The 22005-nt window shown below is 38.6% G+C and overlaps 2 protein-coding genes across 4 annotated transcripts in view; both read right to left on the reverse strand.

Moving 5' to 3' along the window:
• Window positions 1-10255, reverse strand: part of LOC111260895 (serine/threonine-protein kinase OSR1) — a 43735-nt gene extending 33480 nt beyond the window's left edge. Inside the window, exon 1 of one of the 3 annotated variants that reach the window (XM_022833988.2) lies at window positions 9976-10255. The gene's annotated coding sequence lies outside the window, so the exon portion shown is untranslated. Of the gene's footprint in view, window positions 1-1282; window positions 1436-6956; window positions 7905-9975 lie in introns of those variants that run through there. The other 2 variants (XM_022833986.2, XM_086968505.1) reach the window with 2 other exon arrangements.
• A 3961-nt stretch (window positions 10256-14216) lies between these two features.
• On the reverse strand, window positions 14217-20156 carry LOC111260905 (akirin; the record flags this gene model as incomplete). Its single annotated transcript, XM_022834019.2, has 2 exons — window positions 14217-19416; window positions 19956-20156. Coding segments are annotated over 2 exons (381 nt in total), but the record flags the coding sequence as incomplete, so codon positions are not given.
• Window positions 20157-22005: the final 1849 nt, after the last annotated feature.

Raw genomic sequence — 22005 nt, forward strand, 5'->3', positions numbered from 1 at the left:
GTAATTGCCGGTTTAATTTGAGCAAATGCATTTTCGTGACACATACCATACATGCTTTAGGCTATACGTATAGCTAACACGTGTCACGTACAAATCACGCTCAACTATAGCATTATATATCGATGGTTCCACTTCAACATGCAGATTTTTAGAAAATCGGAGAATTTGAATTAGGATTTTTCACTTACCCACTCTTGCAATTTTTAGAGCTCTACTACTCCTAAGCGTTGGCATCACGACATCCGTAATATGGATTTATTGAAGCTATTATATATATAAGATTTCGTTACTGGCTAACTTCTTACTTATAGGCTTCTCTTCGTTAAGAGGGTTTTACTGTTACAGAGTCGTGCGTAACGCACTCCGGGCAACTCTAAACGACATCATGTACTTCTGTCATGCGCCTTTATAGGTGAACAGTCTATTTTCTATAACAATTTCAAAGACATTCGATTTTTTTCCTAACGTTAAGTTTCCTCTCAATGTTTTGCGTATGCTATGCATTACTAAAGGGCTATTAACAAACTCGCTTAATTGTTCTTTTTCTTTTTCTCTCGCTGTCTCCATATGATAAAACAAGCCACGAAAAATAGGTCGAAAGTTCTCAAGAAAATATTGGTTTTAGCTTTTCTTGCTGCTTTGTATGATATTTGGTAACGGGCTAGCGTTTTGTGTGTTGGCATCGAACGATATCAAGACACGTTCCCGCCCACGGCTTTTCCGACGGATTGATGTTTGCCTCCGCTGAACGTCCACCACCGTTATTATTACTGTCGTAAGAATTATTCTACTTTTGTCATTAACCAGTTACCAGGTGCCACGAAGAGGCATACGTTGACCCTCTAGAGCGAATCTGCGATCGTCAGGATCAAGCGCATCCGTGCAGACATATCGTGTGCATATAACGTTGGCCTATCTGAATGACTGCTTTAGGTCCATCTATATTATACATAATCAACGTGTTTCCAGCATTTGAATGGCATAAAACAGCTGGTTGGAGATTTCTGCTGCCATTATTGTTTGTCTTTGGCAAACCTAACCGTACGCCACGGTGCCGCTGTCGCAAGACCAACGATTGCCGTCTTAGCAATTGTTCTGCGAAAGGACGCCGCAGCTTGAGACACTGAAGGCACTAATTTGGACCTTATGTATCAATTACAATATACTTCTGATATATTTCTTATTCGATTGTGTCTAATACAGACATGTACTTGTGTGTGCGGCAGTGGAGCCGATGTCGGCTAAACATAAACGATCCACGCATACTCAACTAGTACGTCACCTTTATGCTCAGAGATTCTGAGTAGCTGGGTGTTTTTCTGTGTCAGTGTGACGGAAATTCTTGTCCCTCTTGCAACTTGAGTTCGGCCAAGGCCGTCGATACTTGGTTCCCGCCGGAATGTCAGAGAGTATTGGTTATCGCCGCAGAGACAGCGACAGAAGTACACATAACAATATGACACAGGTGCAGTTAGAATTAGAGTACACGTAACACAGTACGAACGTGATTCATTCAATGAGCTGTTAGCATACAAGTACAGGGTAACATCACGGTCGGGTAGGTAATCCAAATGAGGTTCGTATTTAATTTGCGCACTCTCAAGGCGTGAAGGCTAATCCAGGGCGTTCATCGCAGCAGAACAGCGTAGAACTTGCGACCATTTAAACGATAATCAGGTTTATCGATTGGATGATCGTTCTTTTAAGACTGTCGACCTGTGGTCAGCCGCCTGCTTTCGCTGCGGTCGCGGAGCAGGTACTGATCGTATAGGTCTTCTTATACGCACTGGCCGATTGTTGACTCCACGATTCGTAGAAACGATTCTATGGAGATTACGGCCAGATGGTCAGGCGTTTTGCTATCTTGTGTAACAAGCTAAACCATGTAGCACAACTTGGCCGGCTACATGGGACAGTCACATGTGGCCATGTGGCTAAGGCGTAGCAGCTTATTGCGAAAGTATACCTATTATGTGAGCTCGAATCGTAGCGAATATTTCGGCGAGAGGAAGGTATTTATAAATTGAATGAGCTGCCACTTCTGTAGTGGCACAGCTGGTCAAGGCCTATAGATACATCATACCGTTCTAACAGACCACACTTCCACATAAAGTAACTACGCCGTAAGAAAAGAAATCGATAAAAAGAAATCCTGTAAAATGCAACGTGTATCAGAAGTTGTGAAGAAGAGCAGATTTAGGTGCAAAACTCCTAATCAAGTCCAAATAGGACGGCAGCAATTTACCGACAACCGATTCAATTATCGTGCGTATAGATAAACTGGAACCGGAACTCGACTGTGAACGACGCGTAAAATCTGTGTCGGAATACCAAAATATGAAATGACTAAAAATTAAAGCAATTAAAATTCCCTGTCAAGTCGGAAAAAAAGTGATCTTCGTCAGAGAGAACACACAGTAACCAATTAGCGAGTAATTAGTGGTGACAATTGAAGGAAATATTTGCCCCCTGTATTGATCTGAACTCTAGTTTTTAATAACTAAAGTATCTTGAGTTGGACAATATATTGCGACAATTTTTATATTGTCTACGCAATACCTTTATTCGATGGTCTTACCACCATCATATAAGTAAGCATAAAAAGAACTAAAAACTACTACACTTATTTTAAAAATTGACATTCTGAATTTTTCAGAATTTTATACTGCAAAAAATAATTGTACTGTCCTTTAGGTGAACTGATCACGTCATATATTTTAAATGTTTATATATATATACGTATATATATATATATATATTCGTATTAGAATATTTTGTATAATCTCAAGCTTGGCTCCAGCTTAAATAATTCACAAGTAGATACTAGCACAATAACTAGCCTTTGGTTTTTATTAACTCCGTTTGCCATTTCTGTCTTTCAGTAATAAACCTTGAAGATAGAAGTGTTCCGTATGAACATTTGAAATATGTCTTACACCTTTTGCATAATTAGATATAAAACATCATACCTTTGGAGTCCGTACGCAAACGCTGATTATCAATGGTTTTTTTCAAATAACAAACAGAAACGAAACTTAGCGTTGTAAATATCACAGAACGTGAAAAACCCCTGTATTCGTATAAGCCGCCTACCTGAACTATTGAGTGCACCGATGGACACGTTGACTATAAAACACAATAGCACAGATTGCACGTTAGACTACTACTCCTTTACCCCATCGACTGGGCTTCATGGTTTACAATCTCTAAAATGTATCTGATGGGCGATTTTTTATTAGAAACTTATGGTTTTCACATGGTGAAGACACTGAAATATTGAATCTTTCGATCATTCTAGGCCACCGCGACACTGCATGTCTCAGTTCTCCCTAATGGGTAACAACATCATTTATGGCTTTCCATCAACGTCAGCGATTGTGGCTATAGTAATTAACCATATTTTATTATATAGTCGGCATATTATTCCACTCTAATAATGTAATATTAAGATAGAATTTGTTTTAATGCTTATGGTGGATGGATCATTTTCGTCAGGCGACGGAAACAGGGTCTGACACAAATAACTTTCTAATTTAATGCCCTTTTCGATCTCCTGAAACAGTTCAATTCAATAATTAAAACATAGATATCCACCTAATTAAATTTCTGGACATTAATGCTAATCGGTAAAGGTGTAATACAAAATCAGAACGTCTACTGCAGTACGACCCGAGCGAACAAATACCATTTCACTTATTTCAACACCAAAGTAACGTTATCAAGCGTTAAAGCCGAGACATTTTCCAGTTCGTTTTTGATCCAGCGTCACGAAGTTGGCCAGGCGTTTTGTCCTGACTATTAAACACAACATACAGAATGAAAAAAGATTTAGCATAGTACATTTTTGTAACTAGTGGAAAGTTTTTTTTTCAACGGCGTGATTCTGTCTAATTACAGTTATCGTGTTATGAAAAAGTGGAGGAGATAAAGCAGCTGACATCTTATACAATTTATAGGGCCGGTTCATTATCGGCCAAACAAGTTATTATAGAATAACCGTAATTTATCGTACTGTTATTATTGAAATAGTGCTGTTCCCTTGATAGTTAGCCGTCCCTTTAGCTCTATACGGTTTGCGCATTCTCGTCTAGCTGAACGTCGCAGATATCGTGGCTATTTTTAAAGAGTATTTTACAAGATGTTACATTATTACACATCTTCGATACTGTTCACTTCTGTGACGGGAATGTGTTTAAGATTCGAGCTGTAGTTTGTGCTGTTACATTCACAAAGTTCCTAACTCAGAAATTTAGATAACGGAGCCTGTCAAAACATTCGAGCGATTCGAAGGTTCCGAGTTCACTAACCCGGAAAATTCGGCATTCCAGAAGGGCAGACAACGATTTTGACAGTCACTCGTTTTGATTCGAAATTGATTAAACGTAAATTCGGGCGCTGCAAGCACAACCAAATATATACATTAAGACAAATAGTGGCTTACTACGTTTTTGAGTTACCAGTAACCCCGCTTCGATCCACCTCTATTAAATGCACTTTAACGACCACGGGTATCCATTGAAGCTTTACAGCCTAACTACTAACGCAGCGGGCAATGAGCCTGCCTATCCATATCTTTCCATGCATCCTGGTTAATCGCATGCGCCAAGATGCCATCCAATTTCGACTAGAATATTCAGAAAAAGGTCCACAATCGACAGTATCCGTGTTCAGGCTCATTATCCACCTAGATTTTGGTGCGTTGAAGCTCGGCCATCCCTTCGACAGCCAACCCTTGCCTTCGCTTCGTCCAACGGCTGGCACCATTTGTTTTCGCAATATATCTATATCCTTGTAAGTGACTTAGCATTAGTTATAAAGTTGTTAATCGGTGGTAGAATGTTCAAATAATCGTGACTGCGTCAAGGGATGCTGTCTCTTTATAGTGATAACAACATTGTTACGTCTAGTTGCTGAGTATGAAAGAACGAGATCTAACTTCTTATAGATACAAACGAGCCTCCTTAGTTTCTGAAACTTTTGTTTTTTTTTTTTTTTTATTACTTCTAAAGATACCGGGTATACTTATATAAAGAGTACGCTTTTGTTTTCTTTTATTCCCTGACGTAAGTTTAGGGAATTCATTAATAAGCTGTTCAGGTCTGTGTCAGCTAGAGAGACCGCATCACTTTTAAACACCAGTTGATTCTTCCGTCTTTTTTATAATATTGCACTTATTAACGATGCCTAGCTGAAAGCTTAAGTGTCATGCAGAAGTCTGTTCCTCGCATTAAATCTTAGTAATAGTTTATTGTGTCCATGTGATCTGTTGCCATCCTCTGCGTAAAAAACAAACTGTTTCGCTAGCTCTTCGAATCCTATATATATATATATTCGTTTTTCATTTCGTGGTTCGTAAAAATGGATGAATTTCATGTAACAGAAAAAACGAAGTCCCACAAACCATCCAAACGAAAACGAACGACTTGTCACGTCAATTTGTATCAGAAGCTTGGAACACAGTGTCACGCTGGGGTAAATAAGTGTGACGGAACTAAGACAATAATGATATTTCGTACCAACCCAAACCCCTGAATACACCTGCGTGATTTGTGGCACATTATATCTATGTACGCGTACGTGTCGTGTAAGCGCCGATGAGTAAAATGTTTCGCGCTCGTACTTACATATGTACTATAATACAAACGTTGTCCCATTTAAGGTGACTAGAATGGACGAATAAGGCTTTATAACGCCAGGGTTGATTTTTGGGGGTCTGGAAAACGACTGCAAAAGGGTAAAGACACAAAAGCACACGAGTGCAAGGTGTATCATACTCAATAATATTTATTTAATTTGAAAAGCTGGAAGGCTACATCGATTAGTTTTGTTCGCAGTATTGTGAGCCGCGGTTATATATGTTGCTTTTGAAAAAAGATAGAGATTACTTAATAGGAACTAAATGAACGACCTTAAGCGTTAACAGCCGTTAGCGGCTCGATATGAAGGCACAATATGTTCGTGAGCTCCATGTTGTTAATACTAGGTTGCGTGCATTTTCGTTTAATATAATCTCTAACTGTTGCTTCCTCGTTTGCTTTTATAACACAACAACCCTTTTGTAGGATCAGTCAGTCAACACGAAACCCGAAGTCGGCAGTCAGTGAGCTGAAATAACTTCGCATCATCAGTTAATGGAAGTTGACGTCTCCAGGGCCCTTGGTCGATAATAAAGCAACTAACTACGTTTTCGTTGTTGAGCATTTGGCTCGTTAAGTAATTTTTTGCGTAACGCCTTTATAAAGACGGGCGTCGGCTATCTATAAACTTATAAACTCAGTTCCATCTTAGAATTCTGTTTCATCTAGGTAATGGAAAGTAACACCATCTATCGCTGACCAGATGCAAAACCAGTCTTCATTCATGTTTTTCGAATTTGCGTGCGGAAAAACTTGAGCGAAGAGATCAGATGCTGAGATTTGCAACCATCTCGGCACGACATTAGACAACAGAATTAAATCTATTATATTTCGTTTGTTTCGTCATCGACGTCTAGCACTATGCGCTGAACATACATAACCCTGAAGATTAGATATTTATACTTTCTCTATTTACACAAACGTTATATCGATGGCGCAAAAATAATGATTCACTTACTTCTATCACAACAATTGCTGCCTAGAAACGGTCTCTTCAACCTTTTTTTAAAAGCACTAATGGTCAGGGGGCAAATTTACTACACAGTCATTAGGTATTAGCTAGCGATAGCAATAGTTCTGTTACTGTGGGGTGTCGAACAAATGCGCACTAGAATAGGAGCTAACAAAGATCCCAATAAACTCTAAACTGAGAAATCCAATTGAATTAAGTAAAGCGTTTCGTGCGTCGAGTGTGTATCGTTATAGCGAGTAAAAGCTGTTATTTTCGTGACGTCGGAACATAAATGTCTGCTTTTAAACATTGACTAATCGTTCCGCGACGCTGCGCGAAGCGTCGCCTTTTACCATGCCATAGCTTACCTTGCGATTAATTCTTCTCGGTAAAGAAGTGCAGAAATGCGTTAACCAGGTAGTTTACACGACGATAAGTCAAGCTTTCACCATACAGACACATGCGCACCTTAACAATAATGTTTTTCACAAATGATGATAATTATATAGGATTGTGCATTTCCAGGACGCTGTTTGGCTAGGCTACCGACAACGGTGGATCAGGCTATATAGGACACGGCCTTTTTGAAGCATAATCCGCATCCATTGAGCACGTCAGTATCGTGCAACGTATGATTAAGTCACGTATTAACGGAATAGTTCCACTCGTGTTTGGGCGTCCGACATGCACCTTCGTAGATCATTAGCACCGACTAATATATCAGTGTGAGGAACAACAGAACCCATAAACATACCGACAATAAAAGTTAGAAAACACCACGTTACAAGATATGTCAAAGATCTATGACAATCAAGGTAACAGACGTCATACTCTGCGAAACCATGAAGCCTTGAGGTGTGCCGGTTACATTCATACGTGTTCTCTCGACTAAAACACTTGCTCTTGTTATGACGGTGAAAAGGCAAACGCACTGGGCACATGAGTCTGTCTGTTCGCAATACGATGTATCGCATCGGCGAATATCTTTTAGCCTTTCGGGGAGCTAAATGATTGCGTGGTACACGCATTCGCTACTGGTTTTTCTTTCTCGCTAACCAACAAGAGTTTCAACTTTAGCCGCCGTCATATAGTTTCGCAGTGTGCGTTGCCATTCGAATAACATTGGGCGACAGCCCAATCAGTTAGCCCAGCCGAAACCTGTAAACGGTCCGATTTGACATGGAAAAAGTACCCTGTTTGCTACACGACGAGGAGCTGCTCATCGTCGTAACTCAGGGACAACGCTCACCTGGCTGCTGTTGTTTTGTTAGCAGAGGTCGCACGAAAAGGGTACTAATGGCACACGGGAAGCAGCAATCAATGATTAGGATGACGATGACGTTCGTTCTATTGCTGCGTCGTGTTACGATTGTGTGGCGACACTACCGTCAGCTTCACAAAAAGCAGCACCATCGCCGAGAGTGACTGCCAATCAGCATGTCAATAGAGCGTACTGCTGACGCATCTCGAGCATAGTCTCCTAATGCGACAAACAGATAGACTGACACGCACATTAATGGGCAGGGCTCGTTTTCGTTCGATCATTGGAGATGGCCATAGAGGTAGCAATCGCTCTGACGTTTGATTGGTGTCTGGTCAGCGCCGTTAAAGGTGGGCTGAGCTGCGAAACCGTGCAAATCTGACACCACACTCCCAGGCGTCACCGTCCATTCGGTGTATGAAGATGGATCTCTGTATATATACACCAAAATAGCCGCTGATACCTCTCAACTGTTATTATTAGCAACGACAGTACAGTCGCTGTAATATACAGCGGTACCAATTGCTGACTATTTTTGGATTACATCAATTTTCAATGAAAAAAAATCTACGTCGTACCTGTTTTTGGCGTGACATTTCCGTTGAGGTCTTGGCGATCTTTTGTTACCGTACAAGAAGGCTGTAGAAAGTGTTCATACGTATTAGCCTAGAGGCAATGTTTGTATATTGCAACAATGTCCTGGGCAAATTGCGCCCCGATGATATTCTGCATGAAGGTGACTGTCACGTGATTCGTTATCACTCTACGTCTATTCTGCCAACCTTGCCTTTCAAACTGTTATAAACCAAGACGATGCTTACCCCACCTCTGCATGCGAAGTTAATTTTAGGTTACGCACGTGACGCCAGTCTGAAGTTTTATTTGACCACAAACACCTGCACTGTCACACATTTATTCCCATTCTTTTGTCGGAATGTCCTTGTCATCTCAATACCCTGTTACCTTTAACGCGTTTCACCTCTTCATTTAATCTGTTCGTTATTTCTCGGCAAAAATATCAATGACGCCCGCAAGTTATAGAGATGTGAACACTTTGAGTGAACCGATGTGACTTCTTCGAGATTCACATTTGAATAGGACAAGAAAAAAGATCTTACATGCTCACATTGAATCCAGTAAGGGTGCTGTCAATGTGGACAACAGCAATTTGGGCGTCTGAAGCATAAACGAGCGCACAAAGGAACGATCGATACATTGTTGACACAGAAACCCTACTGTTTTGTTTAAACGTTCTTTTAATACGTTACCGTACTTTTCTCCGTTTCTTCCTCTCGGTTTTTTAATCGCCCAGCTTGATCAACATATTTCATCAATTCCTGACTGTTTCAGAAAAATTCATTATTTCAGCGCTATATCTCAAAAAGCCAAAAATCGTTTTGAAAAAATTAGCTCAAGGTGACTACACCGCAGGATTGGTTTAGGTTGAACAGACGGATACGGAGGCACGCACACACGGACATTCGGTTTTAGAAGTACAGTAAATAGGCAAATCTGTTATGGAGGGTAAATTCTAAAAAGGGGCAAACAACGGCAAAACGGAGCATGACGTTATTATTTTTGATGGTCAACGTTAGCAGACTTGCCATATTTTTAATATAACACTGATAAGGAATTTAAGTCGATTTTTAGATCGCAATTAGCACAAAAAATATTTAGTCGAAGTAACATTAAGGAATCTCAACCAGCGTTCTCACAGTATTGCTAGACGTACCCTAATCGAACGGGATTTGTGACAACAATTGATTATACGTGCAAATAAAACCAATAGAAATAAAATGTGCACCATACGAATCGAAATGGCATTGGGATTCATCTAAAAAGTACTTTCCACGGCAAATGTGGACGCAAGTCAACCTAAACCTATAACCAAATATCAATTGTCATTATATCTAGATTGCTAACTGCTATGACTGTACTATAAGTTTAACCTTACACTGGTGAGACCGCATCTGATGAGTCAAAAAAGCCAATAAGTCAAACAGTACGACATTTATAATACGGTCTCATTCTCACATCTACTGACCAGTCCTGTTAAATTTTCATTAATGTACACAACTATCGTCAACTCAATGCACAAGGTAAGGATGATACTGCTGGTTATTCACCTGTTAATACAAGTTGTGCGACGGGTGGAGATACAGAAAATTATCGGTAATCGTTTGCCGCTAAAATGCTGCAAGTCAACAGACGAACGCGCCCTCCGTCGAACATGGTACACGCGGTGTAAAACAGCAGCGGTATCGTGACGTTTCTTCTCATAATATTACTTTCCCTAAACACCAATGCGCTAGTACGCCTTTTTCAAGTCTCGGTTAACAACGGTCAACGCGGAGAAGACCGTAGAGAAAAAGGCGCACAATACCATCGGCGTCGTACTGTTGTGAGCATTTACGATGATGGCGTGGCGTCGTTACGCTGGCTGGGAAGATCTCGGCGACATGCAGTAACGCAAACAACGCTCAACCTTCGTGATTGTGAGATAGACATTTTTTTCTGCAAATAATAAATGCTTATCACCAACAGGATTTACGTAGTACGATTACCTATCAAGGATCACGTACACTTACCATATCTAGTTATACTCCGTAACATGTGTGATTAAAAAAATTAAGTTTTCATTAATGTACCCGAAAGCTCCACAAGACCTATTTAATATGGTGCTAAACAGGTCAATGTTTGCTGCAGTGATTCGTTATAATATTACAACATATTTTTATTTGTTATATGGTAAAAATAACTTCTCCTATTTAAGGAAAATGCGGGCATATGCTGATGTGAACTTCTCGCCTGGTCGAATACGTGTCACACACATAAACTAACTAGAAGCTTGCTTAAGCTACGCTTGGCTGTGTGGCCATAAATAACACCAGATAAAAAAAAATATACAGATATTAAGGATCACCGAAAGGATTCTATATCAAGCTGATTTACAGATTTCTTCATGAATTAAAGCCACTGGATAAAACCAGACAGTACAATATTCGCCTCTTGTTGGTGCAGTGGTAACGCGCTTGTCTCCCAAAAGCTTAGAACACGTGGTGATGTCGTCGGTATGCGCCTATTTCGTGTTGCACTGAGAGGCGCCGGCCGTCTAAAACAATGCATAATGGCTCAAGTACCGGACGGAAATGTTCAAATTGCAATTTTGAAAAATCACTGCTCGATAACCTTCAACATGCTTGTTTATTGTATAGGCTGCTACGAGACTCGTCTAAGAGCTACTAGCCTCAATTTCGATTCCCGTTAGACGCTATGATAGGTTAACGATTTCATCTCATGAGATTAACGTCCTTATAGATATCCATATACCGCATGTTAACAGGCTACCTAAACTTGTCACTGGTAGAAGTTTTTCTAACACCTAGCTTCCGCTGTTTGAGCAGCTCTCAGCAAGGCCCACCCATGACGCTGGCACGGCGTGACAAGCTGAAAGCAAGTAAAGCTGGTTCCATTTCCTGCTATGCCTGGGCTTCCAAATCGCTTACTACCGAAGAATTACGTCGTCTTCAAAAACACGGACTGTAGTATCAGATGTTCAGTAGCTTTTAGCGTCCTATCCTTATGTACAACGGATTAAAATACCCTGTATTTCATGCCATGTTCTATCGATGGCTTCGCTACGCTCGCCACTTGAATATATATTAGCAAATACAAAATGTCTCTATGGGGACGTACGATATGGTCAACACTGTTCCTCCGATATTTTACTTTGTGTATCTGGTTTGGATGAGCTTAGTTTACCTGTGTTCGTCGCCCCCACGTAGAATTCACGTTATGCTTCATTTTTCAAGATGGAATATATATTTATATGTTCTTAGTCGTGGAGGTTAACAAAAGGGATTTAGTAATGCCAAGGACAGAATACAAAGAGTGATTAGTCACGCGGACCCATGTTATCCAAGATAATCGATAGCTTATTTTGTAGCTGTATCTTCTGCATTTTGTTTCTGTCATAGAAATATATCGAGGGCTATATACATCAGATCTAACCGCGTGGCCAGTCTCGAAGCCATCTGTTTAAGTTCTTGCCGATAGCGATGCTTTCTTAGGACGGCGAAAAAATCAAAAATGAACTTTCTGGATTGTACAAACGTCATTACCTCAGCCTAACCACACTGGCGTCCACGTCGGAACTAGAACTAGATTAGTCTATAAATCGTTCTCTAGCTTTCTTGAGCTTTGTTGAACTCCTACAGTACCAAACAGCAGATCATATTCGTCAGATGCACGTTGCGTTGAATTTGACAGCAATATCAAATAATCAACACGCAGCAGCTCCGATTACGAAAAGGGACACTTTATCATGCTAAAGCCTAATCCACCAGCTTAGATAGTCAGCAAAAATGTCGAACGGCCAGTATCGGACGAATGACCATGGGCCTACACCAATGACGATAATGGAAGCCTCATTGCTCTGTTTTAGAATATGTACAACTGAGGGCCATCATAAAATTACACACTCTAGCCTGCACAATCCCATCAAGCTTATGCAAATACCATAGCTTTGCCTGCTAACTTACCTGGCACCCTTTTCTAAGTTAAATACTGTCAATATATGAAATATTATATGCTATTTGATACTGTCACCAAAATCCCATTTACGCTATGACTATTAGTCATTATAACGTTTCTAACAAATATGCTCTCGATCGAAAAGATGACAATAAGTACTGTGAAACTCGATGGAAAAATTGATAAAGCATGTTTAAATAAATGACATTGAAGTGAGCCTGAAATGCTTCAAAAGTGACTGTTAAGGCTGTATTTTTGGGCTAAGTTATATCATAAGATTCATACACAACTTGTGTTGAACTAATTATACACATAATGTAACAGCTAATATCAGAGGTAAGCGAAAAAGGTGACTTTTATTTGTCAGCCTAGTCATCGAATTAATGCATATGGTTAGATATATACATATGAGGGCGAAGGCCAATAGTATATAACTACATATATGTTTGTTTCCAGCGGAACATGTGTTATATTGAATGATGTCATGTGATACCAAGCGTGACAGACAGAAAAATAATAGCTAAGGTTAGCCTTGCTAGCAAACGCTATGTTTTTTGTGTGATTTGTACATCTGTGGGACCTCATGACGATGCGGCGTTAGTATTTGCTTAATAAGCTTACGATCGCCTGGTGGTCTGAATTCTGTGTGCTGGTAATTGCGCCAACCGTGTAAAGAAATGATTGATGTCAGTGATGGATGTAAAGCTCTAAACGTTTATTTGTACGTCTGTGTACATGTTGGTGTCAATTTCCACAGTTGTGAACACCGTCGTGATATGCATGGCGCGTACGAAGATGCTACTGGGCGTTGCCTCCTTTTGGCAATACGGTTACTTTCAATATGAATGAACGGCCCCCTTTATGTAGACTTCAATGTAAATTTGGTCAGGCGAACAAATTGTGCGGTAAAATTCTTACAAAAAAAAGTAGTCATCTCAAACCCTTTGACTTGGGCCCTGTCAACAGCGATCACCATTGTACATCATTGCGCCTGCAGTGAAAATAACAATGATGACAATGACAACCGCCACAATCAAACAGGCAGACATTAAATACTTATCCTGAGATGATGTTTACTAGTTGCACTATTTAATTGTTGCTATACGAATAAAAATTGACCATTAAACTGCAAAGCGTAATGAAACGTGTACGACAAAATTCATAGTTGTCAGTATAGTGGTCTTTAACGACAGTGTGGCGGCGGCGGCGGCAAAAACTCTGTGTCTCTGAACGCGGTCGGCGTTAATGAAGGCGTTGTTTTTACTCCGTTTTTTGGCATGAAAACGTAGGTTTAAATTTACTTCTATTGTTACTTCTTTCTTTATCACGGGCTTTTGACTGGCATTGAGATCAATTTTCTAGATATTCCTTGTGGAAAAAAAGGGCACGATTCTGTCAAGATAATAAATTCTTGACAAATATTGAAATGTATGTGATATCAAGCGCTACAATTTTAACACGCAGACTCCTAACAGATTTTGAACAAAAAGCATCCAAAAAAAAAACAACTCCAAAATGTGCTCCAGATCGGGTAGACAGCATTAGCGCTAATAAATATAGCAAGCAAAAAATAAATAATACTCGTAAATAAACACATGTAAAAGAGGTAAATTTGTATCATCGCATCATTTTTTACCATTCATCCTTCTCAGAACAGACGGCAAAGGGTTCTTTCTCTTTAGGATTCAAGTTAAATTATAACGGGTACTTGTGAAAGGTATTGGGTCCATTAGTCCTTTATTTTAGCATATTCTTACCTATTAAAGGTTTGTACGGTAGAAATTATCATTCTTTAAACTAGTAAACAAATGTTCCAAATAACACTCTCACAAGCTTACAAGTGCAGTAGACAATGTTTTTATTTTTGTCATTTATCTTTATTATCAATAGTCATCATCGCCATTACCATCTTTTGCCAATACATCATTGCGATTAGACTATAGGTTACTTCAACTCATTCATCGCATTATTTTTTTAGCGTTCATCCTTCTCAGAACAGATGGCAAAAAGACTTTTCTCACCACAGTTTCTATTATTTATTTTTTGATAATAACACTATTGAATGGTGGTTCTACCTTTGACGCCATTGTGCTTCGCAGTGTTGTTGTAGTTGGGTATAGGCTCTCGCTAACGTGGGCTTATAATAGCTATTTGATTTCCTTTACATAAGATCCACCGGGTTTTGTATTTCGGCGATCGACATCACTCGTGGTAATTCAATTAGCCCAATGTTTCTCTTTGTAAGAAAATTTGTTGCTTATAATTAAGCTTGCCAGGGATATCTTTTCTTCGAACGCTGCAAAACTAACAAAGTGTTTTTGTTATCAGGGGCGTGATTGCGCTTATATCCTTTATTTGTTGTATCCATCGCATACGGTCCTAACATTACCTACATCGTCCTCTCTTGTTGATCATCGATTAACTCTAAATATTTATCCCATATTTTTAGAATTATTGACGTAATCGATAGTTCTCAATCTCGTTTGCACTGTCCACTGATGAGTCACTGTCGTTTTTTTTTTGTTTTGAAATATAATATAGAAATTATATGCCGAACTGCTAAAACCTCTATTAGTTGATGACACTCATTCGTATAATAATAATAATGATAATTCTGTGTAACTATTCATAGTGTAATTTTCTCCGACACAATGCCGCTTTGCGGTTTACTGCTGCTCATGTATGTTTACGCGTTGCATCTAATTCAGTTTGTTGTCACCTACTAGTTCTGTTAGTTATTAAGATCGCGTCGTTTTCGATTTCGTATTTTTTATTTCCTAATACGAGTTTGTTTAACCATGATAATATTAATCAGCCACTATATACATTACATTTTTCGATCGGCTTCCGCTATGACAGCAGAAACGGTCTCATACCTGCAGGTCAACTACCGTTACTATTATTTGATATATACTCTTCGTATATTTTCAATGGGATTAGCATTGGTAAACATCAACAGCTCGATAACAACCACGGAGCAACTGCTAAATACCATTATCGCAATTTTTCTTATCTATAATGGATTAGTTGGGGACTGACGAGATTTTTAAATTAACTCTTATTTTTGTAGATGGATGCTAATTATTGGAATGGCAACAAAGATCCCCGATTAGCTTCCTTTTTATCAGAAGCTACTAGATTGGTGTTCAGCTAAGCGATTGGTGCTCTCGCGTCTGATATCGATGTAACTGTTGACGGATTTTATTCATTATAATTCCCTTTTAAAATTTGGCATAGGAGAGCAAACAACAGATGAAAAATAATTTAAAGAAATGTAATTGCAGTATTTTAACGTATGCTTAGTGTGCAACAACGCTAATCAAAATTCTATTCTTTGTTTCATATTGACTGTTTTTTAACTATCGCCAAAAGACTGCGCATTTTTCACTAAATGATCTTTAGCACTGGTTAATACCTCCTTTGTGGAAAGAAGGTATTCCTCTATTGTCTGCATATGGTGGTTGTTTATTCTCCTACGCCTAATTTTCATTCTTATCTTACGCCCATTTTCTTATGCATATATCACATCGTATATTAATTAGATACGGGAGTAAACAAAGGACTTAACGTTATGCTTAAAACAGAACTTAATTACTACACCTGCTTAACAGCGGCAGATATTTTTCTCTAATTAGATATTATAGTTAAAATCGAGCAGGCGGAAATGGAGAGGGAAGCACAAACGTAAGGCAAATGTTCAGTTTAATCTTATGACAAAAAAAAAGAGTGAAATGAAGCTATAGGTTTCCAGTATACGCGGATAGATTATTGTTCGTTGTGGTCCTAAATTTGACTTTATATTTCTGTTTTTATATACGTTCATGTTATCTGTTTGTATATAATTGCTAGGTTGGCTGCTTTCTCCAGCGTATTTTATTCGTGCCTAACTACAGACGCGCTCTCGTTTATCTGTACACGCATTCATACACGCACAACGACACTCAACCGTAATTCACTCGCAGAAATGGTAATATATAGGAAATATGTATAGAAAACAAATAAGCTATTATGACTGTTATACAGGGGATAGTGATTAATAATAATATTTAAAAACTGAACTAATGCTGACTCTGTTACTGCATCGTAGTTTGCTGCTTTTCTTCCAAATAACAGCGATTTTAATACAAAAGTCATGGATTTTTTCATATCGTACCCATTTTTCATGTTGTTTTATTGAAAACTTATGCAAGTTTCTTAGGGTTGCTAACGTTGTTGAGGAGGACGTTCCACGCTGTTTGTAAAAACTTATTCGCACATACCGTCAATGGTGTGCGTACCTTATCTGTTGATAATCAAGCCATTTAGAATTTACGGGGATGCGCATAACATTAATAAACTACACAAGACGTCTACCGCGCGTAAAGATACGCTATATATGCGATTTACGCCAAATCTATTCGTCATTTGTTGAATGCTTTCCAGTTCCTATTGTAACTAACAGGCGAAATGCAGATTCATCGAGGATAACTCGTCATTTTGACTCCTTTTTTTTTAACACATTAACGATGGTTACTTTCATTTTGTTATTACTGTAATTACTTTATTGTTACTGCTTTGTTGGTTTTAATAATATGTCATTAATAACAGTGATTGTAGCAGCTCATCTTGTATTACAAAATAAAATGGGTCCCGGCTTCAGCTTTTATTTGGCCAGTACACTATTTACGTGATCATATCGTCATTATAATAATAAACATGTGTTTTTGTCAATATTATCCATCCTTTGCATTAATTGTCGTAACCCTACGAATCAATCGTCAACGGTTGTTTTCTGTACTCTCTTCGTCAAAATTATTGAACTAATTAATAATAATGGAAATAAAGATATCTGTCTACAATGATCCTCCATTTTTCGACCAATAGACGTACGCCCAGTCACACACGCACACACTTCGAACTTCGTAATTAAATCCTCGTTAACATTATCAATTCTTCATCATGCCTATTTGACACTACTCTCTTGCTCGCAGCCCACTGGTTCCTCTTCTTTGCTTGCTTTCTGCACGTTTTTAAATGTTACCTCTCCTATTCAATTCACATACTCCAGCCTAAATATTTACGAATCTATTTACGAATCCTTATCTATTTCTTATTTATATATTTATATATATTTAGTATAATGCTCTTTTCATCTTCGTAGATAACAGCAAATACGCCACTTAAATATGGCAGCGTCAGCAGTTCCAACGTATGTGACGCATGTGTACCTCCCGCGTTTGTGTTCTTGTCTTCCTTGTCCTATTTATTTCTTACTGAATTGAATGAACCTTTAATCTTTTGCTTTGTTTTGTAATACTAGCACTGCGTCTCTACTTTAGTAACTAATAACAGAAAATGAAATGCCAACCACGTTCGACAAATGGTACAAATACCTATTAATTGAGCTTAATTATCGCCCCGGTCTAAATTTACTTTTAGAAGCAGCATAATTATGATTTCAGACACTTCAGCCAATTGTTTCCGATTTTCTCATCAAAATTTGGATTACAAGTTTGCCCTGAACCCATGACTTTTGAAGAATCGACCTAAACAAAAGGAAGCCCCAACTTCATTTTCCTCTACCGATGCTGCGTGACTGATGCTATCTTGAATTGTGAAACACATTATCTTAGAATATCCCATCGTATCTTAGCCAGACAGAGCCCACAAATGGTGTCCGATCTTATAAACAATAGTATGTGTGACGAAGAAACCCATTTCCCGGGTCGTTCAGTTGTACTGCCATTGATACTTTTGCGATCGATCGACCTCACAGCCCACTAGGGCGGTCTTTCTGACAACGATCTTCTGTTAGTTTTAATAAATTCTTTTAAAAAAATCACTTTCGCCCTTTTATGGTGTCACATGCCGGCATACTCCCTCTTTAACCACAACCAGCCGACGTACCCGTCACTCATTTGTGAGGCATATGATGGTGGCATATATATTCAAATCTATATAGATATTGTACTCAATTCTTCCTCATAGACAGTAACTATTATTAACAGTACAACTAACCAAGCCCCTTTCTGCCATCACGGCTAAGCACTCCACATTCGTTGAGATGCTGAAGAAATGACTTCATCATATGGATCTTCATCCGTTTTTTTATACATGCGACAATTATCTACCATTTTTCTTATGATTACTTTTCTTAATAGATATTCGATTCTGCTAGTTCTTGATCTAGGCTTGTCCCATTGCATGCGCGTAATTTGTCCATGTTTGTCTGTATGCTATGGTGGAGTATACAGTACTATTTTTCTTAGAATCGCGCTCTTCCTCGAAAAATCTCGTCGTCCTTTATGACACCGATTTCCCGTCATCGGCTGTTGCTCTTTTTTTCCAGTTGCTTCTTCCTGCTCATAATGCCTCATGAAATATCAGGATTGTTTCATTTTTTTCTCTTTGTTTTCTTTTACTTTTAATGACATATCAAACCGCTGGTCAGACAACGCGTCCTTCAAGCAATTTTCGCGTTGCTAATCTTTCAAATTAAATTCTGTACTCTATTTATGCATAAAGGAGACTATCCCCACGGACCTCGTGACTTGGCCTTTTCGCGCAATTATTTGTCATTCGCATTGTATCTAAGGCAACAATTAGTAATTTATCCTGTGTTACACTCAGGTTGATGAAAGATAGCAGATTCGCCAGCCTTTTCCGTACACACAAAACCATAAAGACAAAAAGCGAAAACTCTTTTTCCCATTCGAGACCTCACATGCGTGTTGTGCCATTAATTATTGAAAAACTGACGTCGAGGTTCTCTAGGATCACGGCACACTACCGACATAATAACGAGATAGGCAGGAAGGCAAAGCGAGTTTGGGAGAGTACAATTTGCGCGAGCCGCTTCTTGCGTCTTTGGCTATCTACGAGCAGTATGACGGAGCCCCGGCGCGGTCGTCTGCAAATCGTCGATGGATCTGATCCTGCGTGAAGCGGACAAAGGCGTCATACTGTTCAGCCAACTTGTCATTGAGTACGCGGTCGTAATGCTGACGGAGTTCGTCTTCACGCTCGCGAAGCATTCGTTCACAGATCAGGTTGACCTAAAGAAAAAAAGTCACCGTCAGTTACAGTAACTTTAAAAATACCAAAATTGCAGGAATAGTATAAAGATGAATGAAAAATGATTTGTCGAGTGAAAACAGTAAATGACACCGAGCAGTAACGATATATACAAAGAAGTACTATATATTCAATTGCTTTCTCAAAGCGCTGCTAGAAGAACACTATTGACGAGAAGTTATCTCTGCTTCAATATCAATAGCCAATTAACATAATATAAATTGTTACCTATTGAAGTATATTACTTCAGTAGGTTCGAAGTGTGATTATGACACAGAATCAATATGAGGAATAATTTCCGCGCATCCAACAAATTACTTACTGTTACTATAAATTATATAAAAATTATGTGTAACTCATTATTATTATCGTAATTTATTTCATATGAAAATCACGACTCATTTTTTTACATTTTATTTTTACAATATATGACGCAGGTAAGATTTAAAAACCTTTAGGAAAGATCAAGATTCTCGTTTCTATTGCTTCAATAAATTCCCTCGTTTAACGCTGTCTTTACCTGTTTAAAGGTGAAGAGTGGACAGGTAGACGAACTGCTTCCAGATAAACCCGCTACTGCGGCAGAAGAGCTTGCGCTGTTTCCGCTACTCGTTGGCGATGAAGGCGGTGAGTTTGAATCGCAGATCTGACCAAAAGGAAGTTGCTTTCGTTTCTGTAATCGGCGTACTTCGTTGCATACGGAACTTGCAATCAGTTCTGAAAATTAAAACCATCACTCAGGTGATCTAACTAAATAGTATAAAATTTTAGCAATTAGTAACAAGGTCCTCAAGCTCAAGTAACTTGACCCCTTGTAGCTTTCCTTTGAATAGCCTATTGAAACAAAATAATGGGTAAGGGTCGTTTGTATCTTATTATTTATTATGGGATGTGACAAAACCTAATCAAATCCAATAATGAATGGTTTCAACAAAAAAAAAGAAAACATTTGCCGATAGTCGGCAACTAGACGGGGCCGTTGGCTTCGCCCAGTGCCTGCTTTGCGCTGATAATTAAAAGTAATTTGTTTATGTTATACCTGGCATAATGTAAACAGTTCTTTTAACCTGTTATCCTTTGACAGCTATTCCATTAATTTGTTCTACAATGAACGGATATGATTTTTTTTTGTCTAGCCTAACTTCCAAATTGACATTCAAAATTTGCTCAAAAGTCGAGGAGCATGCTGGAGCTCATGTTGGCTGAACTTCATCACATGAACTCGTTCTATGAGTTTACTCAAGATTCACTATCATCTCATTGTTTCATTGGTGAAACGATACGATCAATCGGATTTCCTGCCTCTTTTACTCCAAAGTATCGATTTTTAGTATAGGAATATAAATAGCATTTCTCATCAAGATCTATCGATTACGGCAACAAGGTATTGTTGGACCACCAGTATATAAATATTGGCTCCTATTGTTTCAGATCTTTTGGAACTAAAATCTAGTTTACAGAAGTGCCTTAACTTTCTCATACACATATTTAAGGTATTAACTAGAACCTAAACACGCGATTTTTTTAAAACAGATCCTTGGTCGGCCGGACACCACCAACGTAAGAAACTTATCTACGCTACACCGAGCCAAAAATACTTCGTTCGATTTAGAGTCACGTTGCAATTCAAGATTCTGCACCAATGTTTGATTCCTTTATTTCGTTACAGGTAAATGCTACAGTAATTCAATTTTTCTGATTCAGTCTGTTAGCACCATTCATATTTTTGCAGTTACCCTGCACATTCTCTTACTAATGCCTTTTAACAGTCTTCCTGCCGCTTTGCAACTATCCCACCAGTCTGCTCTTATACTTAACTCGTGTTGTACCTCAATTCAATCTATACTAAAACCTACACTTTAAAACACTCGGTTTTTTAATACCCCGTTGTGTTTATTCTGCTTCCTCGTTGCAACTCTTCAAATAATTATATTTGTCAATCTAGTCAATTTTTTACTTAAGATTAATGAACTTGTCAGTTTTGTACAGTTATTCTGCCACATTGGATCCCTTTCTGAAATGATTGTGCTTTTCTGTCAGGTTATTTTTTCGTAAAAAATAAATAAAAAACTGAATTCAATTTCAGAATTAACCATATGTAATAATACAGAAATTTTACTCAACATATAAATGTGCAAGCAACCCTAGCCTGAGATCTAGAGCAGATTTTATGTTTTTATGAAGTTATAATTCAATAGAAGAATACGTATCGTCTATTCATATGTACACTAAAGTGTTAAGGTTTTATAAAGCATTACGCATATTATCGAAGTTAGCATTACGTCCCCGCCCTAAAAAAGAAACTTCGATATCTTCAGCGGTTATATAGCAAATCGTCAAAAAACTGAGGTAAAACTATGCGTTACAGGTAAAAAGGAAACTACCTTTTAGGGAAAACGTATTAGCCCAATCGGTCCCTTTTACGCACTGCTCTACTCAGGATAAAGCTCTAGCTCCCCTTTAAATTCCGCCCAATCCCATATTCTACGATGTATATTTAATCGATACGGATAGACTAAAGTTACCTTTTGCACTTCGTCCATAAACATATATGTAATCGTCGCGTTAAA

The sequence above is a fragment of the Varroa jacobsoni genome, unplaced genomic scaffold, assembly GCF_002532875.2.
Source record: "Varroa jacobsoni isolate VJ856 unplaced genomic scaffold, vjacob_1.0 scaffold_488, whole genome shotgun sequence".
NCBI lineage: Eukaryota > Metazoa > Arthropoda > Arachnida > Mesostigmata > Varroidae > Varroa > Varroa jacobsoni.